The sequence below is a fragment of the Canis lupus genome, chromosome 6 (assembly GCF_048164855.1).
Source record: "Canis lupus baileyi chromosome 6, mCanLup2.hap1, whole genome shotgun sequence".
Lineage (NCBI taxonomy): Eukaryota > Metazoa > Chordata > Mammalia > Carnivora > Canidae > Canis > Canis lupus.
The window spans coordinates 965,366-980,795 of NC_132843.1; the positions used below are offsets into that span (position 1 = coordinate 965,366).

The following is a 15,430-nucleotide window of genomic DNA, read 5'->3' on the forward strand; positions in this document are numbered from 1 at the left end:
CACCTTGCTGCCTGGGGAAGCGGGCGGCCTCCAGGCCTGCCCCAGGCCCTGGCTCTGCAAGCCCGCCTTCTCCATCAGAGCCCTATTTCTCCTTCCCCTGGACTCCCTGCAACAGGCATGCATAGAGCGGCCCGTGTGTCGCTCAAGTCTACACGGCACCTTCTCACACTGAAGCCTCAAGATTGTGACAGCTATTTCTGGCTACATTTTTTTTCGATCTGGACCAGTTACTGTCCAGTAGAAATTGAACGGTGAGCCACAAATCTGAGCCACATGTGTGATTTCAAATTTTCTAGTAGCCATATTTAAAAAGTAAAAATAAACAGGTAAGTTTAACAGTATATTTCATTTAAACCAGTATGTCCCCTTCAACATACAATCAATATGGTTAAAAACGGTTAGTGAGCTATTTTACTTTTTTTTTTTTTTCACATTAAGTTTTGCAGCGCATCTCAATTTGGACTAGCCACAGCTCAAGTGCTCAAGAGCTACATGTGGGTAGAGGCTACCGTATTGGACAGAAGAGGTTTAAACTTTTCCAAGTAACTAACTGTTACCTGTCATGGAGCACTTATTCTGTGCCAGGCACGGTTCTAAGCAGCATACGCACGTTAATTCCTCTAACTCAACAACCCCATTGAGTAGATACTACTGTTATACTCATTTTACAGATGAGAAAACCAAGGCAGAGCAAGGTTCAGTTACTTGTTCCAAACAAATACACAGAGCTTGTGAGCGCCAGCCCCCAAACAGGGCACGTGATAGGTGTGGGCTCAGCATAGATTTGATACTTAACCATCAGCCCCTTGCTCATTCTAGATTCAGCTGAGCCCTAGAGGACCTGGCAAATGGGCAAATTCCCTCGCCCAACCAAGCCATCTGGGAGCAGAAGGTCCTCCCCCACCGCCCCACCAGCTCTTTGTGGCTGACATCCCTGGGCACGGAAGCCGCAGCTCCCTGTCAGGGGGCATATGTCCAATGCCAGGAGGTCCTCCTCCTCCTCCTCCTCCTCCTCCTCCTCAGAAACTTGTCAACTTGCAGTCATTATTTTGAAAAAAAAATTTTTTTCAAGAGGTTGGCTTTAAAAAGATAGGCTTTAAGTAAATAAGTTCTTATAAAGCTTCTGACACCAGCACCTTCTGACATGGAAGCCTTGCCGAAGAGCATCCTAAGATCCATAGTCACACGGGAGGAGGGCAAAGGATAACAACAGGATGCTGCTCTCACCGTTACTGTCACCCGTTTATCAAAATGATATTCAGTAACTGTAAACGGTTCAACACACGCCAGGCTAGTAGATCCTTAATAAATACAATCTGGAAGCATTAGCTCACCTGGTCTTTTTGGACAGAGAGGACAGGGCTTGATGGTAAGAGTCATCCAGGGTAACTACTTTCATGCTGACACAACCAAGAAGAGTCATCAGAACCAGGAAGATAGGACAGCGTGGTCGCAGCAGGCCGAGGTCTGCACCGAAGGAGAGAACAGCTCTGGTGGAGGATGAAGGCAGGAAGGGAAGAAACCTTGAGGCCCACGGCAACGTGGCATTTATGTCTCTCCCAGTCAACCCTCCCTATGTTTGCACAGAACATAAAAAGGCAGTCATAATTCACAGCACCGTTGTTTGCTTTTAAATTTTATCAGAATCCGATTCCACTGATTATGTTTGTGAAGAAGAGAGGCAAGAAGGGCAAATATAAGACAGGGTAGATGTGGTTGGATTTATCTCCCATAGAAGAAAACGCTGGGGTCCTAGTGGGTCACAGACCAGCCGAAGACTTCCTAAGGTCAGAGAAGCATATTCCCAGAAAGAGAAATGAGAGGTCAGGTCTGGTCCCACCAGGAAGGCAAAGATTCAAAGAAAGACAACAAAGACACCATTGGCAACCAGAAGCTCCTGGCACAGATGAAAGGCTTACAGATCTGAGCGAGGGGCAGGTTAATATTGGCCCGCTGGGGTGCAGAAGCTTCTGACCTAGAGCAGCACAGACTGCAGCACAGATCGCAACACAGAAGCGTCACACAACTCGGGGTTGCCAGAGCGGCTCTCTTGCTCCGTGGTCTGGAGCGATTTCTTTGCCTCTCGGAGCTTTGCTTCCTTTATCTATAAAGCGGGGGTAATGACAGCAGCCTTGGCAGGCCAGACATGTTGGTAAAAATACCTGTAAAGGTGAGTAACCAGAGGACTGAGCAATCCCGCTCCTCGCTGTATACAAAAGAGGAATGAAAACATCCGTCCTCATAAAAACCTGTACGTGAATGTTCACAGCGGCAATACCCACAAAAGCCCAAAGTGGAAATGACCCAGACGTTCGTACGACCGAAGAGCCCAATGGGGTAGATCCACGCACTGGAGTATGAGTTGTCATAAAAAGGACTGAATTACCAATGCCTGCTACAACATGATGGCCTCTAAGTGGTAGACGCCCAGTCACCAAGGACCATGTATTGCACTGACTTCCATTTTTGTGAAATATCCAGAATCTTCAAATCTATAGAGGGAAGGTAGATTCATGGTTGCCAGGGGCTGTAGGGGGGTAATGGGGAGTAACTCATAGCAGTATGAAGTTCCTTTTCAGGGTGAGGAATATGTTCTAAAAATGATGGTGGTGATGTTGCGAAACTCCGAATATACTTAAAACTTGGATCTGTAATATATATATCTGTATATATGTGATCATATATATCATATTTATATATGTTTGTGTAATATTATACATCTAAATAAAGTCCAGCCAGTGCCTGGCATATAAAAGGCAGACACATTAGTCCCCCATTATCTGCACTTCTGCTTCCTGTGGTTTCACCACCTGAGGTCAAGTACCACCTGAAAGCCAAGGGTCCCCCTCCCGGCACATGGTCAGGAGCTCAGCGGTAGCCTAACACTACATCCCAGGGCCTGCCTCACTTCCTCTCCTCAAGCAGGCAGTTTTATCACCTCGTGTCATCCCGAGAACAACAGGCGGGTACAGTACAATCAGATATTTTGAGAGCGAGAGACCACATTCACATAACTGTTATTACGGTACCTTAGCACCATCGTTCCATTTCACTATTAGTTCTTGCGGTTAGTCTCTTACTGTGCCTGGTTCACAAACTGTGAACGTAGGTTCATGGGTACGTAGAGGGAAACACAGTGTATTTCGGGTGTGGTACCATCTGTGGATTCAGGTGTCCACTGGGGGTCTTGGAATGTGTCCCCATGGAGAAGGGAGGACTTATCCACAGAAGGTACCTGGTGATTGTCAGTTGTATCAGAAGATCATTTCTCCTCCTGACGTATGTGCTACAACTTAGGGACCTAAGTGCTCCCCTAAGGCAGCTTTCCAATAGGCAGCGAGCATCAGGGTTCCCCTGGTGGTCGGCGTCCGGGGGTGGGGACCCAAACGTGAGGGGTGCAAAGGCCGGAGAGTGGCCCCGGCAGGGCATAGGTGTGCTGTGCGATGCCAGGGCATACCTGCAGTGCCTCCCAGGCCTGGGGCAGGCAAGCCTTGTGGCCCTGGGCTGCTGGGTGTGGGGCTTACATAGGAACCCACGCCCAGCTGTCTTGGGATAATTCGGCCTTGATCTCTGCTGAAGCTACATTCCCCCAGTGCTTGCCACGGCTGGCAACACATTGATCAAGGTCTCCATGGCTCTGGGGGAGATGGGTCCCAACAAGCCAGCACGGGACCGTGTCCAGAGTGTTTGCAGAAGCTATGTGGCCTCATCCCCTTCATCCCTGTCCTTTTCTTGGAAGACAAGCTCTCTCTCCTTGACCCCAATTCTGCTGACATGGGGAGAGTCTGGGACAGGATTTAGGATTGGGGCGGCCTTAGTGCCCGCAGCAGACCTGTATGGAGCCAAATGCCCGCAGGCCCGCAGGAGGGCAGAGCTGAGTGCAGGTCATCTTCATTGTCCCACCCACACATGGGGCCTGCTACACTTGGATGGAATGGAATTTGACTCATGGACCTCCCTTACCAAGCCAGGGGCCCTGCAATAAGTCTTAATGCTCCTTCACAGGGGCGCTAGTGCATCTCAGGTGCAACAATCCGGGATACCTAGCACCCGTGGCCCCCTTAACACCAGTGGTGCACCTGCAGTGGGACAACCCCAACGGCGTTCCTGCACACACCTGCCAAATGCCCCTGGGTGAGGTATTGCTCCAGGCCGTGGGGGTGGGGGTGCTGTCCCTGGTGATCTCTAAGATTCTTCCAGACTTGACTCATGGCAATGCGTGTAAGCTTAACAGCCAGCTCTCCAGGAAAAGGAGGGGGAAGGCCCCTGTGAGTCGACTGCATTCATTTCCATGGAGTCATTACTCCCACCACGACAGATTTCGAGGATGGCTATACTGAACAACTGATTCACAAAATTCATAAAAACTTAAGAAGTCTGCTCCAGAGCACCTGCGCTGGTGGTACAAGCTGACCCCAGGACCCCCGTGCCTGACGTCCAGTGTCTTGTGTATGGCTCTGAATGCTAACGAAACAGGTACACTGAATTAAGAAATCAGTTGGAATATTCTTTGTATGGTCATATTTTAGAAACTCATAACAATGGTACTAATAAAAGTCCTGACAGCATCCTGTGGCCTGCAGTGGGCTGTGGGAAATTGAGAAGTGCTTCACGGAAAGGCCGTGCTACTGCCCCACATCCTGAGGGGCAGAGTGGCTCTAGCTCTGGCTCCTTCCTCCTTGCCTCCCTTCCCAGCACCCCAGCATGGTGCAGGGCCCCTGTCCTGTTCCCGGGGCCCCTGTTCAGAAAGTACCTGATGCACTCTGTCATCCCCGGGAGGTAGAGACTGGATGGTGTGCCTCCTCCTACGGATGACTCATTCTCACAAGGGCAACAAAAAGAAGAGGTAGTGCTTAAAGCAGAGAGTCCCAGGATTGGGCACTGGCTGGCACGGTGGCCCCCCGAGGGCAGCTCACAGAGGATGGGGCCCTAATAAGCAACAAGGAGGGGACACCCTGCTAGGACCAGGGAGGGTCAGGGAAGGGGAATGAGAACATGGCCCAAGCAAGAGACTAAAATCTCTAAAGAACTGTATTTAGCACTATATCCTGGGTTGGGGCGGCAGGGAGCCCAGGGGCAGGATTTGTTCACTGACAGTGGCCACATGTGCACAGCAACCCTCTCAAACTGCACACTTTGAACACCAGCAGTGTATTGTGATGTCTGCAGCACGGCGAGCAGCTATCCCTCAGGCAAACCAGAGACCCACCAGAGAGGCCCTAAGGGCTGGGGAAGGGGGATCTGGGGGGTGGGCAGTGGGCCTGGGCTCCCCACCTCCAGACTGCAGGGACTGCGGAGGCCCAGGGAGGGGCGGACATGGTTAGAGAGGCTGGCTCAGCCGGCATCCGACTGCCCTGAATTGTCTGTTTGTGAAGATGAAGGTGATATAATTGGAATCAGAGCCTCAGCTGAACCAGGAAATGAGTGGAGATTTAAATACCAGGAGGCAAAGTTTACCAAAGGGATAGGAGGGAGGGAGGGAGGGAGGGAGGGAGAAGGCCCAGAGGTGGGGATGCAGGAGGCTAGCTCTGGACAGAAGGATGGATGGAGGACGGTTGGGAGAGAGGAAGGCTGAGGAAGAAGGGAGGGAATGTGGGAGGAGGTGGGGAGGGGAGGCTGAGGGGGAGGGAGGAGGGTGGGGAGGAGGGAGAGAATCAGTGGGGAGGGTGCTGAAGCACAAGGCCTAGAGCCGTCCTGTCCCCTGGTGGGCTCCCAGGAAAGAGGCAGGGAGGTTGCCAGAGCCCCTCAGGGAGCCAGCGGGGAAGAGGGCCGAGGCATTTCTGGAGGTCAGGGGTGGGCCCAGAGCAGGACCTGGGGCTCGGCAGGCCGTCGGGGCCTCAGGATGCCAGGGTGCTGCTGGGCTGCACGTGCACTTGCGCTGAGGTGGGCTCCTGCCTGGCCCGGGTCCCCTCATGCCTTGGGGGCTGGTTTGCCAATAAGGACAGACTGTAAGGTCACCCCCAGAGCTGGCGCAGCAGCTTGGCTCGGCAGCTGTGGGGGCCACGCCAAGTCCATGGCTGCCGGGGTGGGCCGGGGACCTGGACACCCGGGCCTGGAGCTTCAGGGCAGCGGCAGGCCCAGCAGGCGGGGAGCACGCCCAGCCCCATGCTCCTCTGCTCTCCCCAGGAGGTCGCAGGCTCCTAGGGTGGATTTTCTTTTATTTTTTTTATTTTTTTTTATTTTTATTTTTTTCTAGGGTGGATTTTCTGCCCAGAGGAATGTCATTCCTTCCTCCTGCCCCACGGCCCCACTGGCCCCGAATATTTGCCGGGGTGAAACTCCACCATCTGAGAGTCATTCCCGTTAGTGTGTCATTCTTTTAGTGTGTCTGCGGCTTGGAGAGCGATGTCACCTCTCAGGGTCCCAGGTCTTTTTTACCTTAGGGGAGCAGCGGGGTGTCCTTCGGGGTGCAGCACCCCGGAATGGCAGCAGCAGGCTGATGAGGAAGCATCGCAAGACTCTAGGGCGCTGTTTCCTCACGCAAGCAGGAAATAAGCAGTGAGGGGGAACCTTGCAGTGCAGAGATTTCAGGGATTTCAGTGCGAGGAGGCCACGTACGCTACGTGGGCACGTGAGGCCCAAGGGAGCAGGACACAGTAGGTGGAAGGACCCGGGGCGGGCGGGACAGACAAGGCTGGGCAGACCTCAAGGGTCAGGACCATGGGCCAGACCCCCACCGGCTCTCTTCTTGGCCCCAGGGCCGGCGGCCCACGAGCAGCAGCAGGTGTCGGGGCCCTGGGGCGAGGACAGGAAGGTGGCAAGGGCAGCAGCAGCAGAATGAGGAAGCAGGCTCCAGAGATGCCAGACTCAGCCCTGGGCTGCCACGCCGGGGAAACTGAGGCGCTCTGATGCCATACACTGCATTTACCCTGCCTTCCGGCATGATCGGAACAGTGCGGAGGCTCGTTTCAGACAGAGGAGTGTGCACAGCCTTCCCCCTTTCCTGCCCTGCCCTGTGCCTCGCCAGGGTGAACCTGCTTCTTGTCTCGGCCTCGGCAAATTACCGGAGTTGTTCAATGTGCCTGGAGCCCTGCGACTAGGTGGGGAGAGGGAGGCGCTGAGCTCCAGTGAGACAAAGCCCTGGCAGAGGACATATCGCAGAAGCTTCTGGAGTAAGGACGCTTCCTAGTGGAGGAGAGCATGGGGCGGGATGAGGGAAAGACAGGCGGTTGTGAGTGTGGGGTGGGACGGGGTGGGGGGGCAGCACCCAGGCGATGGCCCGGGAGCACCATGGGAGCCAGGGCTGGAGGTGGCCGTCACCCAGGAGCTCGGGGAATGCCAAGCCCTGAGCACAGGGACCCCCCATCCAGATGGCCCTGCCTCACCCTTGGTTTCCCTCTTCTGAACACCTGGAGCTTCTACCCTTTCCTTGGGGGGCTCTTTCCCTTCTCAAATTGGAAAGATGCACAGGTGACTTTCGCCACTTAAAGTGATGCCCGGGGCTCTGGGGGGCTGCATTGGTGAAGCATCCACTGCTGGTTTCAGCTCAGGTCATGACCTCAGGTTCCCTCCTGAGTATGGAGTCCACCTGAGATTCTCTGTCTCCCTCTCGCTCCCCCTGTGCTCCCCCCCCCCACCGCCCTGTGCTCGAGGTCACCTGCCCTCAAGTAAATACATAAATACAATCTTTAAAAAACAAAAAAAATGACGTTTATGGCTGTTTGGTGACTTGAACATGCTTACGAAGATGAGTGAAAAAGCAGAATAAAGAACTATAGACAGCGTGATCATCTCTGCATGGCAACAGAAAACCCACACAAAGGGCGCCTGCCCGGCGAGAGGAGCGCTGCCAAGGCCGAGCAAGGCTGTCGGAGGCAGCCCAGGGTGAAGGGTGGTGAAGGGGGGCAGGACAGGGGCTGCAGACGCCCACTGGGTTTTCCAGCCCTTCTGGCCTGAGCATGCGTTACTGTTAGAGGCAAGGAAGAGCTCTTCATTGAAAGGAGGGAAAATGCTCCGTTTTCTGAAAAGAAAAGAGGCTCCTTGTCACAGAGGAGACCCAAGCACAAGCAGCTCCTCACCCCACAAATGCTTCGGCGCCGTAGCCCAGACTCAGGGAACCCGGTTCCCTCCTACCCCCCACCCCCCCCGATGGCCCAGGCCCGGAGGGGCAGCAGGGATGGTCCCCACAGAAGCACGGGTGGCACCGCAGGGGCAGGGACCACTCAGCAGACTACAGGCCTGGCCGCTTTGCACGGACTTGGAGACTGAGGCTCAGAGACATAAAGTGGCCTAACCACGGCCCACGTCATTACTGGGAGACACCCGTGCTCAGTGATCCCCTCTATACTCTACTGAATCTCTCAGCTCTGCCACCATCATCCTCCCCATCACCACCACCATCCATGGGCGCAGTGCTCTTGTCTCAGAGGGACCAGACAGATGGTCTTCTTGCATGTGTCTTTTGCTCACGGTCCTTGGGGCCCCTCATGGCCCCACAGCACATGGATCAGAGAGGCTGGACGCCCTGCGGCTTCCACAACCGTGTCTGCATTTGCTGTCCGGTGTGCTGCTGGCCGCCCTGTCCCCACACCTGGGGTGGAGGGCGGACCTCTAAAAGCCTCTCCGTGGCTGGCACCTCACATCCAGCCTGCAGAGAGAGCATCTTTAAGAGGCATGCTCTTTAGGGAGCTAATTACCTAATTAGCGCATCCAGAGGAAGGCTTAGGTTATGAGGCTGGTAATCAGGCAAGAGCCGCGGAACAATTGTGCAAGGCGGCTCCTTGCTGTCAGGCTGGTTGTCTGCGTCAAATTATTAATTACGATTCTTAATCACTCCTTTTCCCGTCAGAGCCCCTGAGACTTCATCCCTTTCGTCGTCTGGCCTTCCTAGAAGACTCAGTCCTGAGGCTCTTGCTTCCTCAGGGTGACGGGGGGAATGGCTACACCTGGCCAAGCAGCCATGCTCTCTGCACAGGCCCGAGGTTACCTGCAGCCCCTGGCCTGGCCATGGGGCCTGGATCCCTCTGTGCCCAGGGATCCTGTGCCGAGGAGGGTGTGCTTGAGCAGGGAGGCCCAGGGAGGGCGTGTTGGCAGACAGGGCAGGGAAGCACCGGGCAGCTGCCGTCCGCAACCGCCGGGGTTGTCAGAGAGCTCTGGGTCAGAACCCGAACCAGTGAGTAAGTGGTGTGGATTCCCGCTTGGGGTTCACAGAGAAACTCTGACAACGAGAGCTGTGCTGAGGGCGGCAGGGACAGTCTGAGGGCCAAACCAGCCTCTGGTGCCCGGACACCTGTTCCTGCAGCTCGAGGATTCCTCCCTGGTTCATGCCCCTTTCACCTTAAATGGATGCCTCCCCCCAACCCCGAGGTCAAGCCCAAGCCTGACTTGCAGCACCTGCATTCTGCTCACGGCCCCGGCGGGACAGGTGCTCCACAAACGTTTAGGAGTGTGCTAAAGAAGAAGCCAGATTCAACAAATCATAAAATGAGGACACAACGCGGCATATTTAGATTAGGGGAAAGGTCAATGGGGACTGGGCATTCGTGCTTTCCTTTTCTCCGAGGAGTGGAATATTCGAATTGATGCAATATTTGTGACGCTAACTATGAAAGATTCAAAGTCAATACGCAATGTCCAAAGAATCCCGAGATGGTGTTTTCTCCCCGTTCTAAATGTCGGGCAGCCTGAGGTGAGCTTCTTATGACTGAGGACTGTCCTGACCCTGTCACAGCCGTTGGGGGAAGGAGGCAGAGGGGAGACGCCTGGGGCCAGGACTCGCAGGACAGGGGCCCGGGGTGCATGACATGGGGGGAGGGGGCTGCAGAGCCAGCTCAGCCACAGCAGTGACCCTGAGTCTGGGACCTTCCCGTGCACAGACGTCTCCATGCTCCTTCATTCTCTAAAAGAGACCGACCTTGTCAAAACACGTGTGCACATAAAACAGAAGAAATGCAGGCCTGGCCAGTCAAGGGAAAAAAAAAAAAAAGAAAAACCCACAAAGACACAATTTTTTGGTAGGCAAGTTAGCAATGTCGGGACCCTAAAATTATCACATACATTTTCGTTGAGCCAGCAATTCCACTCCTCACTGCTTATCCTAATAACGAATTACATGCCATAGTGTTATCGCCCCATATTAATCCTAATATTGCCAGGTCGTGGGGAAAAATGTAAATGACCCAGAAAAAGTCGAAGTAGGAGACTGTACATTTACACAATGAAATGACTCGTTAGCTGTTAAAGCAATGCAGATAATTTACCGGCACGGAAGTAGGCTCTGTGGTGACGTGTGCAAGCACGGGCCGAACAGAGTGATCCCAATTTGCTTCATGAAATAAATGTTCATCAAATAGGGAGAATATACATTTGTAACGATCACACTCAGCAGGAGGATGACAGTGGTCTCGTCCTCTTTCTCTTACTGTCTGTATTTTCCTAATTCTCTTTTTCCACAACGCACGTGTGTTACTTTTATGATTAAAAAAAAAAAATTTACTATTACGTATGCTTTTTCCAGAAAAAGAAGATAGCTACGGATGGTTGAGAAAAAAAAAAAAAAGTTTGCAAAGTGTATGTGCAGAAACCCATTATGTGTGCATGCTCATGTATGTTGAGAAGAAAACAGGAAAGTTCTAAGAACACGTACATCACAAGGGATTATGGATAGCATTTCTCACTAGCGGGAAGATGAGTGTTTCTGTTGTTTAAATCTTTCCACCCAGGGTTCCTGGGTGGCTCGGTCAGTTAAGTGGCTGGGCATCTGCCTTCGGCTCAGGTCACGGTCTTGGGGTCCTGGGATTGAGTCCTGCATCAGGCTCTCTGCTCACTAGGACATCTGCTTCTCTCTCATCCTCTCTCACTCTCTCTCAAATAAATAAATAAACACATAAATTAAAAAAAAAACAAGTTTTTCTATATAAAATGAGTCTTTTAACACCAAAAGCTTTGTGTGGCCTCTGAAGTGCTTTGCAGGTTCAGCGCTTTAGAGAAAGGGGAGCACGGAGTCGCCCGTGCACAAGTCCATGGAGACAGCACCGGGCTTTGAGGGCATCCTGGGAACATCTGCTCGCATGCAGCCAGGGAGCTGACGGCGTGGTATCTCCTGTGGTCCTACGAATGAGCATTTTGTTGTGGACAGAAGAGTGACACCAGGGGACAGGCCCCGACCTGCTGTCCCGTAGACCCATCCATGACACCGACTCACGGCTCTCTTGCCCCCAGGCCTTGGCTTTCTCCCCTGCTCAGATGCCGATCATATTCTAAGCTGCCCCTCTCTTTGGCCTCTGGAGGTAAACGCAAAAAAGGGAAAAAAAAAAACAATCCCCAGTCACAGAAAATAATCACAGGTGGTTATTGCACAAGCCAGGGAAGAGACTAGAAGATAAGCTCAGCAGGGCCATGTGGATCTACCTTGTTTTCAGAAGCAGCTTAAACTGGAGCCTCTGGCCCGGAACTCACTCCAGGCGCTGGGGCGGGGCGGTGGGGGGTGCCCCGTCCGGTCCGGCCACATCGAGGGCTACTCATCTGGCTCCAAGTCAAGGGGAAAACTGCAAATCTGAGGGTCTAAATTCCCCCAGAATCTCTGAAACAGGACATGTGCAAATGATGAACTCATTGCCGAACCCAGGCCTCAACACAGACTCAGGCTCAAGCTGCATTCTGGTGGCCGCAGCATCAACGCAGCTTGGGCTGTCCTAGGGACCCGCTCAGGTGCTCCTGGCTCACCGTCACTGGAGCCGCACTGCAGGCTGCCCCCAGAGCATGGGGGCTGGGAAGCACCGCGGGCCTGGGGTGTGGGTGGGGCCCGAGACCTTGGCCAAGCCGCCTTCACCTTGGTTCCTGTCCATGACGCAGAAGTCCCATGCCCCAGGTGCTTATAGGCTGCCTCTCAGAGGGTGCCCAGGAAACACCCGGAGACCCAGACAGAAGCCAGGGCCAAAGCTAGTGCCCCTCAGAGTCTACAGGGGAGGGCTGGGACCTCCAGGGTCCCAGAGGGGTGTGACCATTCTTCCAGAGATCCCGGCAGGTGCGAAAGGATGCACAAACACCTGTCAGGGGTTCCCCGGGGGCCCAGTGCTGGCAGGTTCTTCCCCTCATCCTGGAGCTTCACAATCCCCTTCTACTGGGCCTCGCCTTTGCCCCCCTGCCTGGGACTTCTCCCCATATCTGCAGAGCTAAGCAATACCTGTCTTAACAGGATCTCGCTCTAATCACTACCCTCCCTGGCTCTACCTTCAGGGCCCCCATCACTCCCTTCCTCAAGCTCATCACTCGCTCACTTGCTAACCTACGATGAGCCTTTAGCACGTCCCAGGCACCCCTGCAGACTATGCTGGGGTCTGGGGGACACAAAGATAGGAGCACAGGCCACACTCCTCAGCTGGCCCTCAAAGCCCTCCTCCGTGGGGACCCCACCAACATCTCTGGCCGGATCCCGCCTCCCCCCTACCTGTACCTCCTACTCCAGCCAATCTGAAATAACGCTCCTTTTCTGAGGACACCTGAGCCTGCCACTGCTATGGGTGTGCTTCTAGCATTTCTCATCAATTGCTGTTGGCATCCTTGGAGGACCCATTCCGGTGATGCCTCCTCCGGTGAGCCGTCCTGGTTAACCCCACCAGAAGCAGGGCCTGCATCACTCAACCCACCTAGCGCCCCTCCAGTCACAGCACGAGGGCAGGTCTGCACGTTACATTACTCAAGGGTGAGGGCTTTCCAGCTGTGTGTCTCCCGTGGTGCTCAGCACACCGCTGAGCTCCTGAGGAAATAGCTGTGACCTGATAAAGGACTTCATTTCTTCCCTTCTGAAGGCTGCTGTGGTGCAGTTGTCCCCGGATGGGTTAGGGCTGGGAGCCCAGCCAGCTGCCGCCCTCGCTCCGAGGACCCAGCAGCCACGGAAAACATGAATCTATGTCCACGCAGAGACAGGCTACGCCCGGGCACACCAGTCCCTCCACGGACAGAGCAAGCGGCCAGCCCTGGGTGACCCAGGAGTCCTTCCACATCAGTACCCGAAGTGCAGATGCCTCGCAGGTGCAGGGGAGGGTGCCTGGAACCCCCCCAGCTCAGCCGATGGAAGGGGACCGAGAGGGGTGGCCGGATGCCTCGGAGGCAAGGTCTCAGGTGGCTCAGGGATGGTCCTTTCTGTCCTTCAATCTCCACCCTATGGAGGGGCGGCCCTCCAGGGAGGTGAAACGCAGCCGTGTGAGGGTTCAAATCTTAGCCCAGCTGCTTCCCCACCATGTCACTGCAGACGAGTTACTTGACTGCTTTGGCCTCAATTTCTCATCTGTAACCTGGAATCAATCCCTAGCCCAGCCCCAGGGGTCAGGAAGGCCCAGCAAGTCAACACAAGGGAAGCACTCCAACTGGTGCCTGGGCATCTCATGCTCTGGGGACGGAGTCTTGATGACGTCCAGCAAGCCATCTGCGGGGAGTGAAGCTTCAATAAAAACATATAAACTGGGGGGCATCCGGAGGGGCTCACTTGACTCTTGATTTCAGCTCAGGTCATGATCTCAGGGTCGTGAGATCGAGCCCTGAGTTGGGCTCTGTGCTTAATACAGACTGCTTGAGTCTTTCTCTCTCCCTCTCCCTCTGCCCCTCCCCACCCGTGCTCTCACTCTCTCTCTCTCAAATCAATCAATCAATCAATCAATCAATCAATCAATCACACCAAACTAGTCTCCAGAACGGCGGTACTGGTGTATATTCCTTCCAGAAAACATGGATGAGGATACTCGTTTCACTTGGCCTTTGCTTGCGAGCCCTGACTACTCCTGTTTATTTCTTTAAGGTGACCTAGCATGTGAAGAAGATGAGGGAAAAAAAAGGTGGCATCACGGGGCTTTAACTTGGGATTTTTCAGCAGCAATGAGGAACAACAATGGTCATTTGCCGTGTACAATCCCGCATCAGTCAGCTGCCAGTCCCTTTTCCCCTTTTATGGCACTGAGAGCCTTTCTCTAAGGTTTATGGAAGTTCTTCATAGGGTTGATGGTTGATATGTTAACTTTTCTTTGCCATATGTGTTACTGCTGGTTTTTTTTTTTTTTAAGATTTTATTTATTTATTCAGGAGAGACAGAGACACAGACAGAGGGAGAAGCAGGCTCCCTGCGGGAGCTCAATGAGGGACTGGATCCCAGGACCCCAGGGTTACGCCCTGAGCCAAAGGCAGACGCTCAACCACGGAGCCACTCAGGTGCCCCTATACCTGCTGTTTTCATTTTTATTTTTTAAAGATTTTATTTGTTTGACAAAGAGCACAAGCAGGCAGAGGCAGAGGGAGAAGCAGGCCCGATGCTGGGCTCAACCCACAGAACAGGGAGCCCAATGGGGGGCTCAACCCACAGAACAGGGAGCCCGACACAAGGGCTCAACCCCAAGACCCTGGGATCACAACCTGAGCCGAAGGCAGACACATAACCGACTGAGCCACCCAGACTTCCCTATACACCCACTTTTAAAACTTTTTAGTAGTAAAATGTTAATTGAGACACCTAAAGTATCCAAGTGTTTGCCTAAGTAGTGCTCTTCTAGCATTTTATCCTAAGAAAATACTCAGATTTGGGGCCTCTGGCTGCCCCAGTTGGAGGGACATGTGGCTCTTGATCTGGGGGTCATGAGTTTGAGCCTCACGTTGGGTATAGAGATTACTTAAATAAATCAACACTAAAAAAAATCTAAAAAATCAAATATTTTTTTAAAAAAACAGAAAATATTCAGATTTTTGGAGCCAAGATGTTGGTTCTGGTACTATTTACATTAGAGAAAATTGGAAACCAAATGTTTAGCTATTGTGGTATATTAATGTGCATGAAGAGTATAAAGCTACTAAAATGAGTTTCCTATGAACGATTAGGAAATACAGCTAAACTGCTAAGTGAAAAAGCATAATGTCCAGCAGAATCCCTATTTGGATAAAATTAAAAAAAATTACACATGTGCATTAGAGAAGGTTGTGAGAAGACACATCAATATATTAATAGTATTAAAGTTACTTCTGAGTCGTGGAACTACTGATCCCTTAATCTTTGTACTTCTCCAATTCTCCAAATTTTCTGTAACAAATGTACTATTTTACATATTTTTGTCAAAAGATATTTATTTTTATCACATCAAAATCCAGTGCCCATCAGCTGCCTCACTTGGAGGCTTCTTAAAACACAGGTGGCTGGGTCTCTCCCCCAGACATCGTGGTTTCAGTAGGTCTGGGATGGGGTCTCAGATTCGCATTTATTTTAAGGTTTATTTATTTTAGAGAGAGAGAGAGAGCACGCAGGGGGGAGGCGCAGAGGGAGAGGGGGAGAGAGTCTCATGGAGACTCCGTGCTGAGCACAGAGCCCATTGCAGGGCTCCATCTCACGACCCTGACACCAGGGCCTGAGCCAAAACCGACTGTGCCACCCAGGTGCCCAAAGATTCCAATAAGGCCTCAGGAGATGCTGCTGCTCCAGGCAACATGCCTAGAGAGCCACGGTTCTATATAC

At 52.9% G+C, this 15,430-nt stretch overlaps 1 protein-coding gene across 12 annotated transcripts in view; it reads right to left on the minus strand.

The window, feature by feature from the left end:
- Positions 1 to 15,430, minus strand: part of LOC140634874 (zinc finger and BTB domain-containing protein 7C) — a 335,185-nt gene that overhangs the window by 69,360 nt on the left and 250,395 nt on the right. For 2 of the 12 annotated variants that reach the window (XM_072828523.1, XM_072828524.1), the window contains one exon: positions 1,335 to 1,490. The exons of the other annotated variants lie outside the window; for them this stretch is intronic. In XM_072828523.1, coding sequence (XP_072684624.1) covers positions 1,335 to 1,423 — 89 coding nt within the window. In that variant the 5' untranslated portion in view covers positions 1,424 to 1,490. The remainder of the gene's footprint in view (positions 1 to 1,334; positions 1,491 to 15,430) is intronic. 12 annotated transcript variants of the gene reach the window in all.